Genomic DNA, 24,289 nt, shown 5'->3' on the forward strand with positions numbered 1-24,289 from the left:
CCAGGTGGCGCTAGTGGGAAAGAACCCATCTGCCAATCCAGGAGACATAAGAGACATGGGTTCCATCCCTGGGTCAGGAAGATCCTCTGGAGGAGGGCAGGACAAACCACTTCAGTATTCTTGCCTGGAGAATCCCACAGACAGAGGAGCCTGGTGGGCTACAGTCCATGGGGCCGCATATAGTTGGACATGACCGAAGTGACTTAGTACATGTTTATGTACATACATACATACATGCCTTGTCTACTATAAAATATTTAAAGTTTTAAAAGCTTTCTTAACATACCATGCAATTTTTTTCATGTATTTCATATAGACCATATGTTTGAATATTTTAGAGTCACAAAATAAGAAGGCTTTATATTTTTGAAATCAGACTATGAAAACACAGTGGCATGAAGTTACAGGGTGAGTTGGGTGAAGAAGAAGCAGCCTTTCAGAGGATCAAACCCACATACATGCAGAAGACTGCAATTAAGAGGCCAAGGATAGGGATGTTTTGAAAATATATGTAAAACAAGATGAAAGAGTTCTGGACCTTTGAAAATGCCCCAGAAAGTGAAGGAAAACAAGCCTTCTCTTTTATCAGAGCTCTGACTCAGACCTGCTGCTAAAAGACCTTGCTAGGTTGAAATATATATTTAAAGAAATAACATATTTTTCCTTTAAGTGGATCAAACTATTACATGGGCAAATTTCTTTTAGGGATCCTAGAAGCAGTAGTATACATTTACAACCTAAGTACATAGGTGGCTTACTGTGATGTTCGCAGCCCAGAGGACTCTTACAGGTACCTCCCGTTTTTATCCCACAATTAGTGGGTGCACCTGTAGTCCAGAGGAACTTGGGCAACTCGGAAGCTCTCAGGCTTAGCAAGGAGATGTCAAAACGAGGGCTGCAAAGCCACACTTCCTCTGGACAGCTTTCATTTTCCTAACAATGTACACTTCTTTTGTAGCACGCAGCAGACTGTAGTGAACTATTCATTTTGTGATTACTGGGACCCACAAAGTAATCTTCCCTCTTAAATAGTAAGCTCTGAGGATGTCATTGCGTTTGTTTTGCTTTCCTCTCCATTTAGTCCAGTGCCTCATGTCTGGCATGTACTCAATAAATCTTTGCCAATGTGAAAGTGGCAGTTCTTGGTCTTTCCAACTTTATCCCTGACATAAATTGAAACAGGTATGAGATTGCCATGGGAGGGAGGCTGTGGGGTCCAGAAGGTTCTAAGTAGGTGAAGTGCTGTGGCTGGCACAGAGGTGATGCAAATGAGCCAGGTGGGAAGAGGGGCAAAGGTTTTCCTACTAAGAAGATAGGCACGCCTGACAAGTACATAAACTTGAATTTGCTGCCTGATTTTGTGATTCTTAGGCTTGAATGTTAAGCAGTTTTGTGTTTCATATTCCTTTCAGCCACTTTCATCCTCACTCTCTTAGTTCAAAGTCTCAGGAAGAGGTCTGGGAATAGACACAGGAGGAGGAGCTAACATCCTGGGCTCTAAGGGAATGTATTATGGAGGGTAGCTTTGCAGAGACCAGTCACATTGGGAATAAGCATCATTATTATGATAACCTTGGTTGAGTTTTACAGTTTACAAGGCATTCAGATCATCTGATTCTCACAGACGTGTTGTGAACTAAGTGTGTGTGTGTGTGTGTGTGGGTGTGCTTAGTCGTGTCTGACTCTTTGCGACCCCGTGGACCACAGACCACCAGGCTCCTCTGTCCATGGGATTTCCCAGGGAAGAATACTGGAGTGGGTTCCCATTTCCTCCTCCAGGGGATCTTCTCAAGCCAGAGATCAAACCCGCATTTTCTGCACCTCGTGCATTGGCAGGTGGATTCTTTCCCACTGAGCCACCAGGGAAGCTCTCAAAACCATGGCCCCAGATTACAGATGAGGAAAGGGAGGTTCAGGAGAGGGTGAATTATCCAAGTTATAGTGAAAGCAAGAGAAAATTAACATTTTTTTGGAGAACTTACTATGTCCTGAGGCACTATACTAAACACTCTATTTTTTTTTACTTTTAATTGGAGGATAATTGCTTTACAAAATTATGTTGGTTTCTGCAGTACAACAACGTGATTCAGTCATATGTCCCCTCTCTCTTGAACCTCCCTCCCACCTCTACCCCATCCCACCCCTCTAGGTGGTCACAGAGCCCCAGGTGGAACTTACTGTGTTACATAGCAACTCCCCACTAGCTATCCGCTTTACACATGGTAATGTGTAGGTTTCATTGCTATTCTCTCAATTTGTCCCATTCTCTCCTTTCCCCAGTATCCACAAGTCTGTTCTCAATGCCTGTGTCTCTAGTCTTGCCCTGCAGATATGTTCATCAGTACCATTTTTTTCAGAATCTGTATGTGTTAATATATAGTATTTGTTTTTCTCTTTCTGTTTGCATTTTCGCCTTAAACACCTTATCAGAGACCATAGTGATGTCATTGCATATGTCTGAGATCATATCAACAAAGTTCAGATAAGAATCTGTTACATTTACTAATATAAAACAAATTTATTGAATACATTTACTAATTTTAATTTTTTAGAGGTGCTCATTGCTTAATAACCATAAGGAACATCTACTGAATACACTGGGGAAAACTTGCATCTTTCTTATACTCTGCAAAATATTAAGAAGCATAAAAACAATCTAAGTCCATGAAAACATGTGATTATACTCCTTTTAGATCATTATCTCTTCAACAAGATGACAACGAACAACAGTGGCGGCACATTTTGTGTTTCTCTACAGATCCAGCTCTCTATAGGTTCTCTTCCTAATTGAAAAGAGAACACGCAAATGCCGTAAATTGCAGCTGATAAGAACAATTACAACAAAAAGCGCCCTGCCTAGAGTTCTAGATAGGAAAGTGATCCAGTCAAGATTTAGGACCTATGCACAGAGCTGTGACCCAAACCAGACACCTGGGCCCTGGTCAGGGGAACACTGAGCAGAGCCCAGCACAGAGGGTGTCATTTATGTGTCCTTTGAATATCACTGCATTTCATGGCCAGAAAGAATACTGGCTCTTAGCTGGCTTTTTGTGTTATCTGTGCCTCTTCCCCTCTCCGTGAGGGATAATTGAGGTTTTAATATACAGCCAGTGACATTCTAGTCGATGTAGGAAAGGGGCAGTCCCTGAGGGCAATCTGAACTTCTGCTTAGTATATTTACTCTTGCTGTTTTCCTTCCTCCTCATTTGTAATTCAGGAGGCTCTCTGAGAAGGGAGAGACAGCAAGGCTTCTTAGATGGATCGAAGGACTGTGAGCTGGGATACCAGGTTCTATGAAAAGGTCTGCTATTGAATTTGTTCTGCTACCTTTAGGCAAATCATTTGATCATGCTGTGCTTTGGTTTCGTCCTGTGCTTGCTAAGTGTAAACAACGTGTAGTTGAATATTCTGTGATTATTATAGAGTATTTAAATGTGAGACTGATTTATTTTTCTAGGCCACCTGCTCAGGTCTGAAGTGAAAATCTGCTTCTCTGAGATGCTGGGCTTCGTGGCAGTCAACTGACCCTAAACCCTTCAGACAACAGCAGCCATCTAGTTGCTGCTTCTCAGCCCATCAGGCTTACTCTATAGTTGAGGGGCTTATCTTGTGGTCTCCTTTGTTTGCAGAAATGAAATATGTCATTCTATACGTTCATGCTGCTTTTACAGCCCCCTGCCCAACCCTCCCTCACCCCCTCTAAAAAGATGAAGGCTTTCTTTGGCACAGAGTTGCTTTACCTGTGACACTGATCCTAAGAGGCAGTGGAGACAGATGACATGGCAAACTGAATTATCTGAGCTTGCTACTATAGTTCCTTTTTGATGATTTGGGTCAGGACCACTAGAGGTTTGAACTAGATTTAAAGGTGCAGGCTCTTTGGGATTTTGGCAGGAAGCAGTTAGGGAGTATGCTGGAAAGAGAACACAAAGTACCCTCCTCCTCTCTGCCTTTTTGGTTTGTTCGTTATAGCCTGTGTTACATTAGGCAACAAGATGTCCCTGCTGGTGAAAGGTGCCAAGCTGAGGTTCTTAGAAGCTAATAAAAATGTTTGTGGATAAGGAAGGGTTTTGTTCTTCATCAGTGATCACCATGACACTTTTAAATAACCATCTCTGAAGTGCACGGAATGGAGTTAACAGAAAGGTTTCTTTTGTTTTGAATTAAAATAAAATGTATTACATGATGTCTAGTGCAGTTAAATTAGAAGCATTTTCTAAACAAACCCAGCAAGGTGTTAAAGGGACAGGACCCATGAAATGTTTGACTCCTTACTGGTAGCTTTGGTGGCAGCAGGAAGAGCTTCAGACACAGGAACACAGTGTAACCTTTCAGTTTTGAAACGTTGCTAGGTCTTCCTGTGCTACAAATGATCAAAGACACATCTGGGTAAATATTGCTTGCAAATCTTGGTTGGCTTGAAGAGTACTGGATCCCACTTCCGTTTGTTAATTCAAGGAAACGAGCATGCAGGGACTCGAATTTAGGGTCTTCATTCTTGGACAGGGTCATCAATACACCAGAACATAACTTGCAGGTGCCCCAACTGCAGAAGCTTCCAAAAGAGGCAGAGTTTTCGCCGATGCCTCTTAGAAACAGGTAGCCAGCAACCTGCCAGGCTTGAGGAACTGGGCGGGTAGGCGGGGAGGGATTGGCAGTACCATTTTGCACTTAGATTGACGTCTACTTTGCAGCTCCTGCGAAGCAGGGTGTAGGTCCTTGGGGTGGACGATGTGAATAGGAAGCCATGTAGCTTGGCAATTATGTGAAAACTGGCAATCTCTGTCTCTGGCAAGTACTTCGTCTGTATGAATGGACGAAGGGGATGAGGGTCACCCCGGGGTCAATCTGCACAATCTGGAGAAAAGTCCCGCCCAGGGGTGGATGAGGGGCCCAGAGGCCAAGACTAAGGCGACGAGAGACCAGAAGAACTGCGGACACTACCTTGGAGGGCCGGGGAGGCTTCAGTTACCGCCTTCGGAACGATCACCTCTGGCCTAGAAGTATTAATATTAAAATCATTTCCGCCATTGTAAGGAGCCGCAACAAGACGGGAGGCGGGGACGCGCGCCAGGCGGATGCGCGCCCCCTTTGTCCCGCCTCCCGGCCGGCTGGCTCTTTAGGCCGAGGGAACGCGCTTCGGAGAGAACGCGCCGCAGGCGTTGCGTTTGTGCTCCGGGTGGAAACTGCCTTCCGCGGCGGCGGCGTTCCGGGGGCGGAGAGGACCGGGTAGGCGGGAAGGTTGAGCGCCGCCCGCTCCTCCCCACCCCCTGCCTCGGCCCTGAAGGGGCTGGATGGGCGGCGAGTCGGGCGCGATGGCTCGAGCTTGGGCGGCGGCGGCGGCAGCGGCTGGAGGCGGCGGCGCGTCCTCCTCCTCGCCCCGGCGGTGATCGGAGCGAGCAGCCGCAGACCCCCGATGAGACTGCTCGCGGGCTGGCTGTGCCTGAGCCTGGCGTCCGTGTGGCTGGCGCGGAGGATGTGGACCCTGCGGAGCCCGCTCACCCGCTCCCTGTACGTGAACATGACGAGCGGCCCGGGCGGGCCGGCGGCGGCCGCGGGCGGCAGGAAGGAGAACCACCAGGTACGGGGCCGAACCCGAACCGGGCCCGGCGGGGCGGGGGCGGGGCGGCCAGCCTTCCCGCGCTCGGCCCCGCTATTGTGCGGGGCGTTGCGGCGTGAGGCACCCCCCCGGGCCTCGCCCCGCCGCCCCGGCCCCTGGCAAAGTTTCCCCCCCACCGTCTTCTGGGCCGGGCGCCCGGTCCGCGCCCCGCGGCTCCTTTTGTTCGGAGGCTCGCGAGGAGGACGACCTTCGGTTTCTCTCCCGGGCCCCGGCGCGAGCGCCCCGGAGCCCCGCATTGTTCCCGGGTCGCGGCGGGTGATTGCAGACGCTCGGCCACTTCGGCGTCCGCTCCCGGCGGCCGGCCGGAGGAACTTTCGGGCCGGCGCGTGGCGACCCGTCTGGGGACCCATCTGGCACCGAGGCCTGAGAACTGAATGACGCGACCAAACCCATTACCCCCGACAGCTTCCATCAGCCCCGAGTATCACGCCGAAAAGCCGGTCCCTCTTTTTGTCTGGTTGAATCTCTGAACGTACAAAGGTTCCATAAAGAAATTTAGCCGTGCGGCGTGAGCCATTTAACTCTCTGGGCTCCGTCGGGTGACATTTTCCCTAAGCACTTAAAAAGGTGTTTGATAACTCGTCACTCCTCTGCTGTCGAACCTTCTTCCCCTCCTACCTAAGAGAGAGAGTATCTCCTTCAAACTTTGATTTTGGTATCTGACGGGAGAGATGTGGTAACAAGAAAGGTGATGCAAGCTTTCACTGGAAGGGTTATCAGAACTGGGCAGGAGCGAATTCTTCAGAAGAGTTGTAGTTGTGCACCGTGAACGATGGCGATGTGGCTGGCTGGATAGTCTTTTCATTATCTTAGTTTTGTGCCACTTAAGTATGTGCATTTGCAGAATTAAGAGTGAGGTCTTTCGTGTTTGATTATAATGTAGTTTGCGGTTAACATGACATTGAGCAGAAAGCCTCTTGGCTTTTGAACTTGCCAGAGTATTGGTTTATAATAGCTAGCAGTTATAGTACATTTTGCTTTCCCAGAGAGTGGTAGCTAATTACTCCCCATCTTGTATCTCATCATTTCCATAGATTTCTCATTTTCATATATTACTTTTCTTACGATGCCAGGTGTTTACCCTGAAGTTGATTTCATGTGCTCTAATGAAACTAAAGAATTATCTAAGGAGATAAAACAATCCATTCAGAGAAATAGTGTTTAGTTTTTATTTAGAAAATATTTGTAGTGGGCTTTTTCTATTTTTAAAGGAAATTATAAATGTCCATAGAATTTTTTTGTAATCCCACAGCTATTGTACTAATACTTTGTTAATCACTCCTATGATATTGTTAGGGGTGTACATAAACTTAGTACCTTAACCTGTAAAACCACTTTCTCTGCAATGGATTAGTCATTTTTAGAGTTGTACTGTAGTGATAATGTTCAGTTACTAAGATATATATGTCGAAGTATCATGGATAATGATGTAAAACAGTGAGTAGAAATGTCATCTTTAACAGCTGGTAGAAATAAAGTTCTGGGTAGGATAAAAAGGAGGCTTATTTCCATTGACGTGGAATTATAGTAGAGTCTCTTGACTATAGATATTTATTATAACACTTGAGATTACTGCTACTTAAGTATACTTGGTGTTTTCAGTGCTCATAAAAGAAATGGACATATTATAAACACTGAAAAACTGTTTAAGTCACTTGATTTTTATGGGGCCTAGGTAGAATTATAGCTGCAGACACAGCCTCAGACGATGGCCTAACAAGACATCTCAGAATGTCTTCTAATTGTGTACTTTTTAAAAGTTGGATCTGTCAAGTTCTAAGGAAAATTAATACTGGTTTCCAGTACCTCCTTTGCTTCATTATGTTTCTAAGATACTCGAGTATGTGTAATAAGTGTGTATTTTAACCAGTTGCACATAACAATTTGGGCAGCTAGTTTCTCCAAATGAAGACTGATCTGGTGCTTTTTGAATACTGAGTAGAAGGGGGAAGATTGGCTCTTTTCCTTAGAACAGTCACTCACATTATTTTGAGTTGATGCATTCACATTATGAAAATATTGTCCATGAATAAAAGATTAAAGTGAACAAAAGAGATGTTTATGGAAACCACAGTGGAATAAATGAAATAGGAGACTGTTCTCTCTGCCCTGGCTGAGTTGATGATTTGTTATCTGCTTTGTGTTGCAGGATCGTTATAAACTTTGTTGCTTGTGAAGTAACTTAACTCTAAATGTTTTCCCTCCCTTCAAGTTAATAGTTCATACTAGGTCTTCTGGTGTTCATTTGGGTATGTGGCTTCCATAGCCCTCCATCTGGTTCTTTTGCAGTTGCATGGAAGTAGGGTTATGGATTTGATTGAACTATACTTACAAGTTTTTTTCCTTATGTTTGATTAAGAAATTATGGTGGTGGATTCTTTAAAAGAGAGATCTTAGGCAATGTTTGTTCATTAAAAATAGCTATTTAGTTACTGAATCCTAGAGAGGCAAGGCTCCTTTGGGCTAAAGCAGCTCTACACCATAGTCACAGCACCACTTTAATACCTTGGTTTGCTGTGCTTGGTGTGCTAGTTTCACAACTGGGATTTGTGTTTCATTTTGGAAAAGTGAGAAGGAAGGAAAGGGGTTTCTCAGCACAGATGGATATGGCTTGCCGGCCAAGTAGGCACCACTGACTTTTTTGTACAGACTGTAAAGTGAGGAAAAAAAAAATTTTTTTTGAAGTTTGCTTCAGAGAAAATTTCCAGTTTTCTTAATCAGCAGCACATTCTTAATCACAGATTGAAAGCTGAGTAGTTTGATTTATTGGAAAGAAATTGAGGCAGGTAGTGAGAAACTAGACATATGACTTTTCAACATTGGCTGAACCAGAACTTAAAAAGAAAGTAATAACGACAATAACTTTGAATCTAGTCTTTTTCAGGCATTGCACCTGCTAGTTAACGCAACTGTTAAAGAGCTATTGAAACTTGAAAGAATTCTTAGGCCACACTAACTAGGTTCTTGATAATAAGAGTCATTCAACAGCTTCTCAATTGATGGAGTGACAAAAGAATTGTTATAGAACTCCCTGGAACCAGGCCAGGACTGTTTCTCCAGTTGATACACTGCCAGGTTTTTTAAGAGCACAGATAACATTATCTGTGGAATTAATAAGGTGACTTGGGGAGGGAGATGGGAGGGAGTTTCAAAAGGGAGGGGATATATGTATACCTATGGCTGATTCTTGTTGAGGTTTGACAGAAAACAGCAAAATTGTGTACTTCAATAAAAAGTAATTTAGTAAATATATAAGGTAACTTAAAATTGTAAATATGTATATTGAGTTTTTCTTTTCACCTTCTTAGGTAAACTCAGAAATGTTCTCTGCCATAAGCAATGATGGATTTAAGACATAATTGAAACAGTTTGGATTTTCTTTCAGATGAAAAAATATCAGTACTTGGACATCACAGCTAGAGCAAAGGTTGTGCTAAATACAGGTTCCATCTCCTGCTCCTCACTCCCCAGTTGCCTTGCGGAGGTGGACCAAAGTTAGGCATGAGTTAACAAGTGCCCAGAGGAGTCAGCCAGCTAGCCAGACAGATGCTGATAGATAGGTTTGTGTCCTCTGAACTGCCTTTGAAAGTCAGGAGGCCTTTGCAGCGGAATACCAAAGAGATTTTGAAAAGAGTTTCTTTCCTTCCTTATAACCTGTGTTGAAACCCTAAACAAGTGTTAGCTTCAGTTTTACAGAGCACAAGGAAGGTCCCTTCTTCCAGGTATACCAGAGGCCTTTATGTTCCCCTGTGAAGGTACCCTTGGGACCCTGATACTTCCTGTAAAAGACTATTTCAGATTCTCTGAAGCTTTGTTAAAGTCTTGGGATTATAAACTACTAACAGTATTTGAAATGAAGATTGCCAGTAATTTGTTTATTAAATCAAAATTGAAGTGATTTAATCTAATCTTTCCCTGCGTGTAAGTGAGGGTGTCTTGTTACTCTGCACTTTCAAGTCTCCTATAAAGAGGTTGTTGGTTTAGGTTTGTTATCATTTGTAGGAAAAGAATGAATGATTTGAATATTTACACCTGTGCTGTGCATATATACAAGATGCGTGTGTGTTAGTTGCTCAGTTGTGTTTGACTCTTTGCCACCCCGTGGATTGTAGCCTGCCAGGCTCCTCTGTCCATGGAATTCTTCAGGCAACAATACTGGAATGGGTTGCCATTCCCTTCTCCTAGGGATCTTCCCGACCTAGGGATCAAATCCGGGTCTGCTGCATTACAGGCGGTTGCTTTACCCTCTGAGGTACTAGGGAAGCCCTTGTACAAGGTATCAGTGTATCCGATATACAAGGCATCAGTGATTAAATGTCTGGACTGATATGATTGCATTGTAGAACTTAGAATGTGATTTTTGAATCCTTAGCTGTCAAGGTCAGTGTCCTCAGGTTGGTCTTACCACCTACTGTAGTAGCTAAGATTCTCCTGTACCCTGTTAGTAGAGCCTTTCTGGTTGCCTTTAGTGGTATTGAATATCTCAGGTCTTCGGTTACTCACTTCTTTTGAGAATGGCAGAGTGCCCAGACCTACAGTGTGGTTTGAGGCATTCCCTTGAACCTCAGTTCTCAACTGGCTTTTGTGAACCTTGAACAGGAAGGGAAAGAAAATCAAGTTATTGGGCTTCTATTAAGTGTCAGGCATTGTGTATATATATTATCCTCTCTAATCCTTATGACAACTCTTGGAGGTAGGTGGTACATCCCCATTTTACAAACAGAGGCTAAGAGCAATGAAACTTGCCTAAGAGCACAGTTAATAGATAGCAGAGTTGGAATTTTGAATCCTGCTCTGTCTGGTTTCAAGGCCCAGGCTTTCCCCCACTGTTTTGTGGTGTCCCTCTTAGGAAGCCTTGTTGGCTGAGGGGCTGTGAAAGTAGGTTGCCTTCTTAATAGCAAGCTGTACCCACTCTAATGGAGCTCTGTGTAGACATTGAAATTATGTAACAATACAAGTTGTTTTTGCAGTTTGTGAGTAGATAAAGATGAAAGCAAGTGCTTGAAGTTCTGGCCTTTATCCTGTTTGTGCATGCTTTGGTCACATTTAACACTGGGGGAAAAAAGCCTTAACTGTGGTTTCTTTCTTGTGACACCAACCAATTCTCTGACACCAGCTAGGTGTTCTGTGATTCACTTCTATTTGACACTACCCAGAATTAACAGCCCAGAGATTTAACGGCTCCCTCCTGCAAGACTGTCCTCACGTGTGTCTCACAGGCCAGCTACAGGTTGAGGGTCCACAGCCTACCCATGCTTCTGTCCGACTTGGTTACAAATTCTGGGGTTTCCACAACCCCCCACCAAGTTAGATAACGATTCACAGAACTTAGGAAAACACTTGGTTTCTGTTTACAGTTTATTATAGAGGATACAACTTGGGAGCAGCCAAATGGAACAGAGGCACAGGACAAGGGACTGGTGGGGGAAGGTAGAGGGTGCCCCAGAGCTCCCAAGCCCTGTCCAGGTAAGCCATCCTCCCAGCATGTCCATGTGTTCAGCTACCTGGAAGCACCCAGAACCCTGTCTTTTAGAGGTTTATGGAGGTTTCGTTACCAAGGTGTGATTGATGAAATCTTTGACCAGTATTGGATAAACTCAATCTCTAGCTTCTCTCTCCTCCCTGGATATTAGAGGTGGGACTGAAAGTTCCATCTTGCCTCCTGGTCATCACATGACCATACACTCACTCTGGAGTTTCCCCAAGGTTTTAGGAGCTCTGTGCTGGGCACTGGGGATAAAGACCAAATATTTATTATTGAACCACATTACCTAATACTCACAAAGAGTCAGACACGACTGAGCGACTGAACAGTCCAACTCTTTGCAGCCCCATGAACCTCAGCACACCAGGCCTCCCTGTCCATCACCAACTCCCAAAGTCCACCCAAACCTGTGTCCATTGAGCCGATGATGCCATCCAGCCATCTCATCCCCTGTTGTCCCCTTCTCCTGCCCTGAATCTTTCCCAGCATTAGGGTCTTTTCAAATGAGTCAGCTCTTCACATCAGGTGGCCAAAGTGTTGGAGTTTCAGCTTCAAAATCAGTCCCTCCAGTGAACACCCAGGACTAATCTCCTTTAGGATGGACTGGTTGGATCTCCTTGAAGTCCAAAGGACTCTCCAGAGTCTTCTCCAACACCACAGTTCAAAATCATTAATTCTTCTGTGCTCAGCTGACATTGTCTAAAATCAGAAAGTTCATTTTCTAAAATGATTTTCTAATTCTGATTTTCCTAATGGGCTCAAATCGTTTGTATTTTGGAAGAATAGATTATTATATGCCATGTGTCTGACTAGTTGAGGAACTCAAAGTAATTTCAGAAAAACTTTTAAATCTATCCCTCAGTCTGATAAGCAAATACAATTTTATAGGAACATTGCATTTCTACTTTAAAGGAATTGAGTAAGCCCATGTACGGGTTCTTAAGCAGTGGTGATTTTGCACCCTCAGAGAAACTTGACAATGTCTGGGACATTTTAGTTTGTCATGGCTGGGGTTGGGGAAGTGTTGCTGGCATCTGATGGCTGGCTTGGGATGCTGCTAAACATCCCACAGCCCAGATCAAGGATTATCTGGCTCCAAATGTCCATGCTGCTGAGGTTGAAAAACACTGGCTTAGTGTAATTCTGTTACTATCTAGATCAGATTATCTTTAGCCCCATTTATCCAGTCTTAATTGGGCAGAATAGTCCTGCTTTCTTTTCTAGAATTGAATCTCACAGACAGGCACACTGGAAAGAACGGAGCAAAGAGAAGCTTCTTTAAAAAAACACTTCTTCTAAAAAACCACATGCACCTAGAGCAGGAGTTTGATTCAGTTGGGAGTGCTCAGCAGCCCCTTATTGGCTCTGTGAGGTGGGAAATGAAACATGCAGCGCTTTGCCAGGTGCCTGGGATAAGGTAGACATTCTGTGTCTTCCTTCACTGCTTGCTGTACTAACGTAGTTCTGTGGTGGGTGGGTAGCTTAACCACTATTTGCAGAATTGGGTTTAAGCAAGGCCTTACAAAAACCTTAAAGTTTTAGAAACTGACAAAACACAGGGACAGCTGTCTCCATGGTTATCCTTGTGTTCTCTTCAGGATTTTACTAGAAACACTAAATTCTGTTAGACTGCCTGTGATTTTTTTTAACAGTTGTTAAATAGATGAACATTTTGTTGTTCATCTGTAACCGTACCAGGCACAGAAGTCAGTCATTGTCCCTGATCTTTTATGGAGCTTTGTGTCTCCCTGGGAAGACCTACCCTGAACATGCAATTTATATACAGGTAATCCAGTTGAGCCATTTCAAATTCTGAAAGATGATGCTGTGAAAGTGCTGCACTCAATATGCCAGCACATTTGGAAAACTCAGCAGTGGCCACAGGACTGGAAAAGGTCAGTTTTCATTCCAATCCCAAAGAAAGGCAATGCCAAAGAGTGCTCAAACTACCGCACAATTGCACTCATCTCGCATGCTGGTAAAGTAATGCTCAAAATTCTCCAAGCCAGGCTTTAACAGTATGTGAACTGTGAACTTCCAGATGTTCAAGCTGGTTTTAGAAAAGGCAGAGGAACCAGAGATCAAATTTCCAACATCTGGATCATTTGGAAAAAGCAAGAGAGTTCCAGAAAAACATCTACTTCTGCTTTATTGACTATGCCAAAGCCTTTGACTGTGTGAATCACAATAAACTGTGGAAAATTCTGAAAGAGATGGGAATACCAGACGACCTGACCTGCATACAGGTGCAGGTCTAGAAGCAACAGTTAGAACTGGACATGGAACAACAGGCTGGTTCCAAATAGGAAAAGGAGTGCATGAAGGCTGTATATTGTCACCCTGCTTATTTAACTTATATGCAGAGTACATCATGAGAAATGCTGGACCGGAAGAAGCACAAGCTGGAATCAAGATTTCTAGGAGAAATATCAATAACCTCAGATATGCAGATGACACCACCCTTATGGCAGAAAGCAAAGAGGAACTAAAGAGCCTCTTGATGAAGGTGAAAGAGGAGAGTGAAAAAGTTGGCTTAAAACTCAACATTCAGAAAACTAAGACAGCATCTGGTTGCATCACTTCAAGGCAAATAGATGGGGAAACAGTGGAAACAGTGACAGATTTTATTTTTTGGGGCTCCAAAATCACTGCAGATGGTGACTGCAGCCATGAAATTAAAAGATGCTTATTCCTTGGAAGAAAAGTTATGACCAACCTAGATAGTATATTCAAAAGCAGAGACATTACTTTGCCAACAAAGGTCCGTCTAGTCAAGGCTATGGTTTCTCCTGTGGTCATGTATGGATGTGAGAGTTGGACTGTGAAGAAAGCTGAGTGCCGAAGAATTGATGCTTTTGAACTGTGCTGTTGGAGAAACTCTTGAGAGTCCCTTGGACTGCAAAGAGATCCAACCAGTCCATCCTAAAGGAGATCAGCCCTGAATATTCATGGGAAAGACATGTTGAAGCTGAAACCCCAATATTTTGGCCACCTGATGCAAAGAACTGACTCATTTGAAAAGACCGTGATGCTGGGAAAGATTGAAGGCGGGAGGAGAAGGGGACGACAGAGGATGAGATGGTTGGATGGCATCATCGACTCAATGGACATGAGTTTGAGTAAACTCTGAAAGTTGGTGATGGACAGGGAGTTCTGGTGTGCTGCAGTCTGGGTTGCAAAGAGTCACACATGACTGACTGAGTGAACTGAAACTGAACTGATTCAGGTCAGTGGTTATAAGTGTTACTGAGGAGACATGAAACGTGAGAAAGTATTAGAACAGGGGATCCATCCTAGTTTGGAAGTTCAAGGGAAATATTTAGGCTTAGGTCAGTTGAGGGTAGTGGGAAATGTAGGAGGCAGCAAAATACCAGGTAAAGCAGCTTTGGGAAATGAGCCTTCCAGAAAAAGAAAGAAGGGTGCAGTGTTGTGACATAGTGCGTTGCTGGGTGTTACGGGTTGATAGGGAGTGTCATGAGGTGAGGCTGTGTATACAGAATGGACAAATCTTGTAGGGCCTTGTAAGCCATATTATGTATTTAGAATATTATTTTAAGATAACTTCTGTGGAGCAGGGTTGTGACATGATAAGATTTGCATTTAAAAATTTGCAGTTTCAGAGAAATGCTTAGTTCCTTAAATTTTCAAACCATTTTAAATTTCTGGAAGCTCAAAATGGCACCTGCACTTTAATGTTTGTATTTTTTGTTTTTACGTTTTACCAAGATATAATTCATGACTGTAAAACTCATCTTTTGAAGTGTACAGTGGTTATAGTAGACTTCACGAAGTTGTACAGCCATCACCACTCTCTTAATTTTAGAACATTTTCATCACTTGATAAAGAAATCCCATATACATTAGCATGAAGACACTCCCCATGGTCTCCTTCCCCCAAACCCGTGGCAACCACGATCTACTTTCTGTCTCTGAATCTGCCCATTCTGGACAATTTGTGTAAATGAAATCATGTAATCTGTGGCCTTTTGTGACTGGCTTATTTCACTTAGCATAATATTCATAGTTCAAATCTCAGAAATCAGTGCCTCATTCCTTTCTATGTTTGACTGATATTCTGTTGTATGGATCAATTACATCTTGTTATCCATTCATCAGCTGATGGACATTGGGATTGTTCCATTTTTTGGTAATTATGAATGATGCTGCTGTAATGCTGACATTTGTTTCATACAAATTGTCAGGAGGAACATGTATTTCAACCTTATCTTTAAAGAGAAGGGCATTACTCCTTTATATTCTGTAGCATATTCTGATCAATAAGCATTTTCTTTTCTGAAAGATTGTCTGGCAGTAAAGGTTCAACCACATGTGTTAATATTGATGAGAGAAATGCTGTTAAAAACTTGAGGCTTTTTTTGGGGGGTGGGGGGCATCATTTGTAAGCATTATTTGCAGTTAATGGTGCCAGTTCTTGCTTAGTTTTGGAAGTCAGAGTCCGTTATTGTTCTGGTTGTCCATTTAAAAGTGGGTGCTAAGGAATTCTTAGCTCCTTTGTTCCACGTGAATGACTTCTTGTCCACAGTAATAGAATGTACCTGATTGCCTATTACCCAGGTGATGGCTTTCATCTTGATTAGTCATTTCAGAGAATTAAGAGAAGATAAAAGTTAGAATGACTTCAGTATTACAGAGTTTAGAATGTGAACCAGGAGGTCAGGAGTATAATAAAAAATGGTTTATGACCTGCACTGGGGCATAACTTCAGGCACAGTGAGTATTAAGAATTAGTTAATGGTTAAGCGCAAACATTTTCAGACCAAGATAAAAACTGTAGGCAGTGAATGTAAGAAGTTTCATAGCTTGTCATATAGTGGGGAAAAATAAAGGTATCAAGTTCAAGCAGTTTTGGTAAAAGTGTTTAATGGTAAATTAACACAAAACCATTAGCAGTTTGAAAGATTTGGTTTATCAAGTCAGGGCGCAGAGTTTGTAAAAAATATTAGTTAATCTTTGAAACTTTAATGTGCTTGTTTGGTTATATCAGTGTTCGTGTTGGCAATGTTACCCAAGATTTCTTTCAATGTTTAGCAAGCTTAGGATGACTATAAAATTGGTCCATTAGTTATTCAAGCAGTTACGGGACACCTACTGCTGATGAATGGTCATACTTGTCAGGGTAAGCAGGTTACTTTTGTCTCTTCATTTGGGGAAATTGTTTCTTAGTTGATAAGAGATTAATAGTAGCTGATCTACTCAGCAGTTTCATCATATACTTAATGGACTGACTTTTATTTATCAGGCTGTGTTAGAGGACCCTTCTCTCATTGCTATTATTATAGGAGTCTCATGTGTCTGGTCTTGTATTGAGGATAAGCCTGCATTAACTTGTTTAATCCTCAGAGTAACCTATCAGGATAGACAGAAACCAGTGATGAATGTACAGAGTCTCAGAGATTTAAGTGATTGTATGAGCTCACACACAGGAATGGCTGAGCCGGGACTTGATGGTGGGCTCACTCTGAAGCTTCTGTGCCCCACAGGCTGCTTCCCCCCTTGGTGTGCTAACTCTAAGTGAAAATGGGAAACATTTATTACACAAGATCACACTTTAGCCACAATTGAGGTCCTTGAATTTTGTTCTGAAATGTATGTTCTGGGTAGAGCCTGTTCCTGGTAATCTGCTTCTTAGCATGTTATTACTTTGTCTTCTTATTGTTTGCATATGACCTTAAGATCTTAATCTTTCTTAAGGTTAAGAAAGAACATTTGGCTCCTGTCTGTTAAAGAGTGTTAAATGACTTACTTGGTAAAGCACACCAGTATTTCTACAGGTTTCTTTATAGCCTGCAACAAAAAGGGTAGCTAAATCAGGTCACTGGAATTTTTTAAAAAATTACTTAATTAATTTATTTGGCTGCACCAGGTCATAGTTGCAGCACTCGGCATCTTGGATCTTCATAGCATCATGAGAATTCTCAGATGCAGCATGTGGGATCTAGTTGCCTGATCAGGGATCGAACCAGGACCCCCTGCGTTGGGAACATGGAGTCTTAGCCACTGGACTACAGGGAAGTCCCTGGTCACTGGAATATTAAATCCTGCTACTTATTGATTGGTTTGGTGGCTTCGAGTTAAATCACTGCATCGAGTGTTTTTAGATAGAAAACAAGGTTAATGTTGGTAGTTACTGCCTTCTTGCATTGAATCTCTGTGAAGGAGAGGCCAGCAGAGCTTCCTTAATCTCGGGGTACAGTGGGCCATAGTGCTAGAAGTTTTGGGCCAGGAGTCAGGGTACTTGCCTGGCCCTGTCACCTACCAAGCTGCGTGACTCGCAAGCCTCTTCACCCTTCCTCCACTCTCTTACCTGCCCCTGAAGGTAATGAGAGTTAAACCAGAAACTAGGTAGGAGGAAGTATTTTATACCTTATAGGTCGTGTAAGAGATTATTATTCTCAAAGTGTCATGAGATTTATGGTATTTGGAAATCTTAGATTCAATTTAGTCTTCTGTTTTTCGTTTTTGGATTTTTTAGGTGATGCTTCAGTTCTGTGTTTTCATTTTTCTTATTCTTCTTTCTTTTTAGTGGTATGTGTGCAACAGAGAGAAATTATGCGAGTCACTCCAGGCTGTCTTTGTTCAGAGTTACCTTGATCAAGGAACACAGATCTTCTTAAACAACAGCATTGAGAAATCGGGCTGGCTATTTATCCAATTATATCACTCTTTCGTGTCATCTGTTTTTAGCCTGTTTATGTCTAGAACATCTATCAATGGGTAAGTGAATCTTGGATAATTTTTTCTTTATCCTTAGGTCTAGGAGAAAGAAAAGTTACCACGTTCAGGTATTGACAGTCTCCACAGCTACAACACTTGTAGTCAAAATCCTTGGCCCAGCCTTGGCAGGTTGCTTTTAAAATTCCCTATAACTTGATAAACAGCCTCATTGATCTGTATTCTGTGATGGGAGTTACAGTGCTTCCTAATTTTGATGTGCACAGAAATCATCTGGGCATCTGGTTAAAGCACAGTGTCTGAGTCAGTAGGTCTGGCCTGGGACTACACTGTGCGGTCCCAATTTTCAGCCCATTCCCAGGTAATGCCTATCCTGCTGCTGATCTATTAGAGAGGAACAGGATACTTGGAACCAAGCTATAGGCTGAAGAGTAAGATCTTTGCCATAAGCACGCTTCCCAGAAGCAGGTGTTCTGGGGAAGGATCTAATTTACTTCAGCCCAGCAGTAAATGGTGGCTTGTTCTAGTGACGGATTCTCCCTCTGTTCTTATGTAATGTATGGACTCAGCAGGATTTTGTAAACTTAGGAAATTCTCTGTCCCTCGAGTGGTTCTCTCACCTAAATCTATGGAAAACACTGTAGGAGTATTTTTATCCTTTCTCAGCCAACTTTTCAAACCCCCAAGCCTAAGAATCCAGACCTCCAAAGAGAGAAGTGGCAGGGCTCAGTGTGTGAGAAGCCTGTTGGACCACTTACAGCCACTGGGTGGGTCCACTCTTTCTTCTCTTCAGGTTTGGAGCCAGCTTCTACTGAATGTCTTGTCTGGATCCCAGTCTGTCCTCTGTCCTTAAATATGTTTTCAGGCACCATGAGCCATTTCTCAGGATTTCTTACTTGACTTTCTTCCTTGTTTATATGAAGTTGCCTTAAATTGGCTTCAGCAATCAGTTGTTATCGTTTTGTTGGTAGTTGAGTTTATACAACTTGTCTGCCATTTTGCTTCTGAAATTCACTGCATTGAATTTCTGTTCTGTGCCTTTTTTGTTGGGGGAGAGGACTGGCCACCACAGCAGTGATTTTTAGCCTTTTGAGGGTTCTGTACCTCTTTGAAAGTGATGTAAGGTAGAAATTCTCTGTTCAAATAGTCCTTACATTCAACATTTTGCTTATAATTTGGGGAGATTTCAAGCTCTAACCCTTCCTCCTACCTCTGCCCTTTTGGCCCCTGGTTAAAATTCTCTGCTCTGGAGTTCACATTTTGGTCAGAGGGCTAATACTAAGTCCCCTTTGGCTCCCCTTATCTACAGCACTTCTGCTTTTCTTTTTTAAATAACCCCCATCCTCACCCCTTCCATCCACCCTCAGTGCCCCCTCCCACAGTAAAACAGAAACATCTCTTGCCCCGCACCCTGTTCTCAGCTGAAAGCTTAATTTTGAGCCCATTGGTGCTTTCTCTCCATGGTGGTGGTAGCTTATTACCATGAGTGGCTGTCTCTTACAGAAATAATTAGTGTGGTAACCTTCTTGAATTAAAAAGTAAGGTACACATTGGACTTCCTTTATGTGGGAAAGGGGAGAACCAAGAAAGGAGATAGCTGTGTTCTTTTATAGAGATATTTGCAAGGAGATATACCTCCTCTGTGGGCTTCCCTGATGGCTTGGTGGTAAAGAATCCACCTGCAGTGCAGGAGACATGGTGTTTGATGCCTGGGTCAGGAAGATCCCCTGAGGTAGGAAATGGCAACCCACTCCAGTATTCCTACCTGGGAAACCCATGGACAAAGGAGCCTGGTTGGCTACAATCCATGGGATCACAAGAGTCAGACGTAACTGAGCATGTGGACTGGGGTGGGGTGGGAGTCAGGAGGGAGGCATACTTCCTCTGTAGATTCCAAATCTAGAGAGAACTTAGGCTAGAGAACCTAGAATGGTTATCACATACACACATGCACACACACACGTGCATATGTGGACATCACTAACTTTGGGACTTAAGGACAAATTAGAGAGCCATACCTTTCTGTGGTACGTGTTTGCCGGAAACCTTGTATTGAGCAAAGTTATTGTCTTGGTATTTTAAGTGGGATAATTCTTCAGTGTCTGGAACTGCCCCACACATTTCAGGAAGTCTAACTTTTCTGACCTTGCCCACTAAATGACAGTAGCACCCTCAAGTCATTGTGACCACCCAAAACTCTTCCCACCTAGTGCTCCCTAGAGGGCAAAGGTCATTTGGGCTCGATGAATTTCAAATTTTTTGTTGTGAGATTTTGTTTAAATCTTTTGGTGTAGCCTCTGTTGCTCATGATCTCTGGATATAGCACAATGCTGCTTTCTCTGGTGCCCTTTCGACATGAACTGTGACCTCAGGTGGCCTCTAGCTCTAGAATTTTATGATTATCATATCATGGGTCTTTAGATTCCAAAAGATATGGCTAGGGAAGCGTGTTATTTTATAATTAGGAAAGCTTAAGCCATGTAACGATTTTGCAATTTACTTTTGGTTCTATGGCAGGTGGGCACCAACATTTGAAACATGCATCCCCCTTAGCTCCTCCAAGCTTATAACCTCTCTTACCTCTTGTTGGTTGTTCTGATTGTGATTCCTCTGTGAAGTTTTATGTAGCTATTTCATAAAGTTCAGTTCCTTTTCTCAGATTTCTTTTTCATCCTGTTTTCTCATTAAAAGATAGGAACAATTGAGAGTTGAAGACAAAGTTTAGGAGATGAAGTTTTCTCTGGGAAGTGGTTGTATTGGTGAATATCTCTGAGGGTTTCCCTCTCCCATTTTTTTTTTAACATTTCTGTGGGACAGAAGATTTACCGCAAACGCATTGTTAGGTTTGGTTGACCTCTCCTAAGGGAAAGGAGAGGAAGAACTCGCTCCATAATTTTAATTTTTTTCTGAAACCAGTCTTACCAGGAACACCCAGTTGCACATGTCCTTCCAGTCACTGCATAACAAGCTTATTGTACCTTCTAATTGTTTCCAGAAAGCAGCAGAACAGTACAGATTTTCCTGCCGTTTCCTAGACCAGTGGTTTTCAGACTTGTCCTGGGTCTGAAGAGGAGGCGCCTTAGGAGCTGCTTCAGGCTGCAGAGAAAGGGTAGAAACGGGCTGGCAGTGCTGGCACCCTCCGCTCTCCTGTTAAATTTTACATTGTCTGAGTAACAGCTGCTTCATTTAAAGAAATGCTCCTGCTGCTGACGGGGAGTTTGGAATCCCTGCTCTAGACAGACTAGGATTTCAGAGCTAGAAAACAAGTTCTAAGTAGGGGCACATTTTATTTCCTGAGACAATGCTTCCTTGAGACTTGGTGTGATCTGTACCTGCTTTTCTTAGAGCACTCTTTGATCTCTATTTTAACTCCTCTATTTTCAAATACATTACCAAGTTTTAGAGGTTTTTTAGGATTTTTAGAAATAACAAGACCTAGCCAATTGTATAACATACAAACTGACCCAAGTATGAATCTACTTTTAAATACAAATTAGCTAATATCACAAGGACCACTCTTCCTCTTTTCTCTAGTGTCTCTTAAAAATCTATTATCTAGACCTATTTTTTCTACTCATTGTTCAGTTTCATGTTGTAAATGGCTTTCCCCTCCTGCCATTTGCCTTTTCTGCTCAGTGTTATTGGCTAGTGTTGTAGTCTGGTTCTGTTGGCCTGACATTTTTTTAAACCGATATACATGTTTTCTATTACTCCTTCCTGTTTTGACTTCAGTTTTTCACAGTCATCTTTTATTTCCTTATATTCTCTTTTCTTACATTTTTCTTCTTGCCTTCACACCTTTTATTCCTCTCCCTGTCCCCACTCTTTGGGTGTACTGTTTGCAGCCTCAGAGACAGACGATGATATTTGGAGGTGTTTTCTTATTTTGTTAACTTTGCTTTTTAACCACGAATCATATAGACAGTGTCTATTTTAATCATATAATCTTATAAAATGAGCATTTTGTAAATTCAGAAGGCTGTTGGTGCCATCTCACTGTTTTGTGTGGATGTTGGGTGGGAGGGCTTATTTCGTACACAGTCATCCATTTTTGTCCTTTTTCTCTTTTCCAGGTTGCTAGGAAGAGGCTCAATGTTTGTGTTTTCACCAGATCAGTTTCAGAGACTGCTTAAAATTAATCCTGACTGGAAAACCCATAGACTTCTTGATTTAGGTGCTGGAGATGGAGAAGTCACAAAAATCATGAGCCCTCATTTTGAAGAAATTTATGCCACTGAGCTGTCTGAAACTATGATATGGCAGCTGCAGAAGAAAAAATACAGGTATAGTTTTAGACATGGTTTAGAGTGTACTTCTTGGTTTTAGATGTGTTTCTTCTTAATATTATTTTATTTAAATGATACAAATCAGAAATAATTTTCCTTGAGGAGGAATTTTTAAAAAATCTTTCCATGTTACAGCTGACCCTTGAACAGTGTAGGGGTTAATTCACATATTATAGTCAGCCCTCTGTATCTGCACTTCCTGCACGTCCATGGATTCAGCCAGCACCAGACCATATAGTATTGTGGTATTTACCTTTGAAAAATATGGGTCATGTGTAAGTGGATCCAGGCAGTTCAAAACCACATTGTTCAAGGGTCAACTTACAATTAAGTGGAAACTGAGAGAGAAATCATCTTTCTGTGGCAGTGTTTTTCTGAACTTCAGATTTTGGCACTGTAGGGAAGTCAAGGGCTTCCCTGGTGGCTCAGATGGTAAAGACTCTGCCTGCAATGCAGGAGACCCAGGTTCAGTGCCTGGGTTGGGAAGATCCCCTGGAGAAGGGAACAGCTACTCCCTCCAGTATTCTTGCCTGGAGAATTCCATGGACAGCAGGGCCTGGCGGGCTGCCGTCCATGGGGTTGCAAAGAGCTGGTCATGACTAAGTGACTAACACATGACACACAGGGAGGAAAAAGGCAGGTGAGAGACAATTTGGAAAAGAGAGATCAAATGTAGGGACTTGTTCCCTAATTTGAACCTGACATTCTCAAATCTTGTTATTTATTTATTTTTTTAATTAAAAAAACTTCAAAAAATTTGTGGTAAAAATATGTAACAAGAAATTTACCACTTTAGCAATTTTCAAGTGTACAATAGTATTAAGTATATTTACATTGCAGTATAACCACTATCACCATTCATCTGTAGAACCTTTTTATCTTTCCCAACTAAAATTTTATACTCGTTAAACAGATTCCCCAATCTTTTGTCCCCCTGGCCCCTGGAAGACACTGTTCTACTTTCTGTTTCTATGAATTTGACTACTCTAGAAACCTTGAAGAATTGTACAATATTTGTCCTTTTGTGACTGGCTTATTTCAATGACCATAATGTTTTAAAGTTCATCCATGTGGTAGCATGTGTCAAAATCTACTTTGTTTTTAAGCCCGAATAATATTCCATTGTATGTATATACCAGATTTTGTTTATCCATTCATTTGTCAATAGACACTTGGGTTGCTGCTACCTTTAGCTATTATGAATAATGCTGCTATGAACATGGTTGTACAGATAGCTATTTTAGTCACTGCTTTCCCTTCTTTGGGGTACCTATGCAGAAGTGGAGTTGCTTGATCATATGGTAAGTTGGTGTGTAATTTTTTGATGAATTGCCATACCTTTCCACAGCAACTGCACCATTTTATATCCCACTTGCAGTGTACAAGGGTTCCAGTTTCTCTACATCTTTGCCATACTTGTTGTTTTCTGATCTTTTTTTTTTTTTTTATAATATTCTTCCAAACGGACATGAAGTGAGAAATCTTGTTTTTCAGATCATCTGCTGCTTGAGAGACTTAGGAAGAAGGTTATTCTTTATTCAGTATGGATTCTGTTGAATGGAAGAAGAAGGTGCTGAGTATAGAATGTGAGAGGTAGAGGTATATAACCTGCCTCCTTTGATATTTTGGAAGCCGGCCTTAGACTTATAAAGTTCAGTTACATACTCCCTCACTTTCCTACCCATCTAAGTTTGTAAGTAAGAGATTAATTTAGGAACAGACTAACCTTAGAGACAGAACATATTAGCATAGTTCTTGGAGCAGGATTAGTTTTAAACTTTGGGAAAAACAGATTTTTTTTAGCCTGAGGAAGAGAATACCAAGTAGGAAGGAGGGGGAAGGGTTACTGTAAGTGGGGTTTTGCATGCTAAGTCACTTCAGTGGTGTCCAGCTCTTTGCAGCCGTATGGATGTCAGGCTCTTCTGTCCATGGGAATGCTCCTGGCAAAAATGTTGGCGGCGTTTGCCATTTCCTCCTCGAGGGAGTCTTCTTGGCCCAGGGATTATATCATGTCTCCTGCACTGGCAGGCGGGTTCCTTACCAAATGGAAGGAGGAAGAGGGTGTAGTCTCTGGTGTAATCAAGCACAACGAAGCCTGAGAACTCAGCTGAGTGAAAGGTAAGGGAGATTGACGTTCCTAAGAGCTTGAGCATTCAAGTCTGTGTCAGTGTCAGTGTCTCAGTGGCTCTTAGGGACGTTGTAGCA

General features: G+C 42.5%; 1 protein-coding gene across 3 annotated transcripts in view; it reads left to right on the plus strand.

Annotated features, from left to right (window-relative positions):
- The window catches only part of METTL9 (methyltransferase like 9), a 48,790-nt gene continuing 29,701 nt past the window's right edge, over positions 5,201–24,289 (plus strand). For 2 of the 3 annotated variants that reach the window (XM_018040833.1, XM_018040834.1), the window contains exons 1-3: positions 5,201–5,581; positions 17,650–17,840; positions 21,872–22,081. In XM_018040833.1, coding sequence (XP_017896322.1) covers positions 5,417–5,581; positions 17,650–17,840; positions 21,872–22,081 — 566 coding nt within the window. In that variant the 5' untranslated portion in view covers positions 5,201–5,416. Of the gene's footprint in view, positions 5,582–16,209; positions 16,243–17,649; positions 17,841–21,871; positions 22,082–24,289 lie in introns of those variants that run through there. The other variant, XM_018040835.1, reaches the window with a different exon arrangement.

The sequence above is a fragment of the Capra hircus genome, chromosome 25 (genome assembly GCF_001704415.2).
Source record: "Capra hircus breed San Clemente chromosome 25, ASM170441v1, whole genome shotgun sequence".
In the NCBI taxonomy this organism is placed as follows: Eukaryota; Metazoa; Chordata; class Mammalia; order Artiodactyla; family Bovidae; genus Capra; species Capra hircus.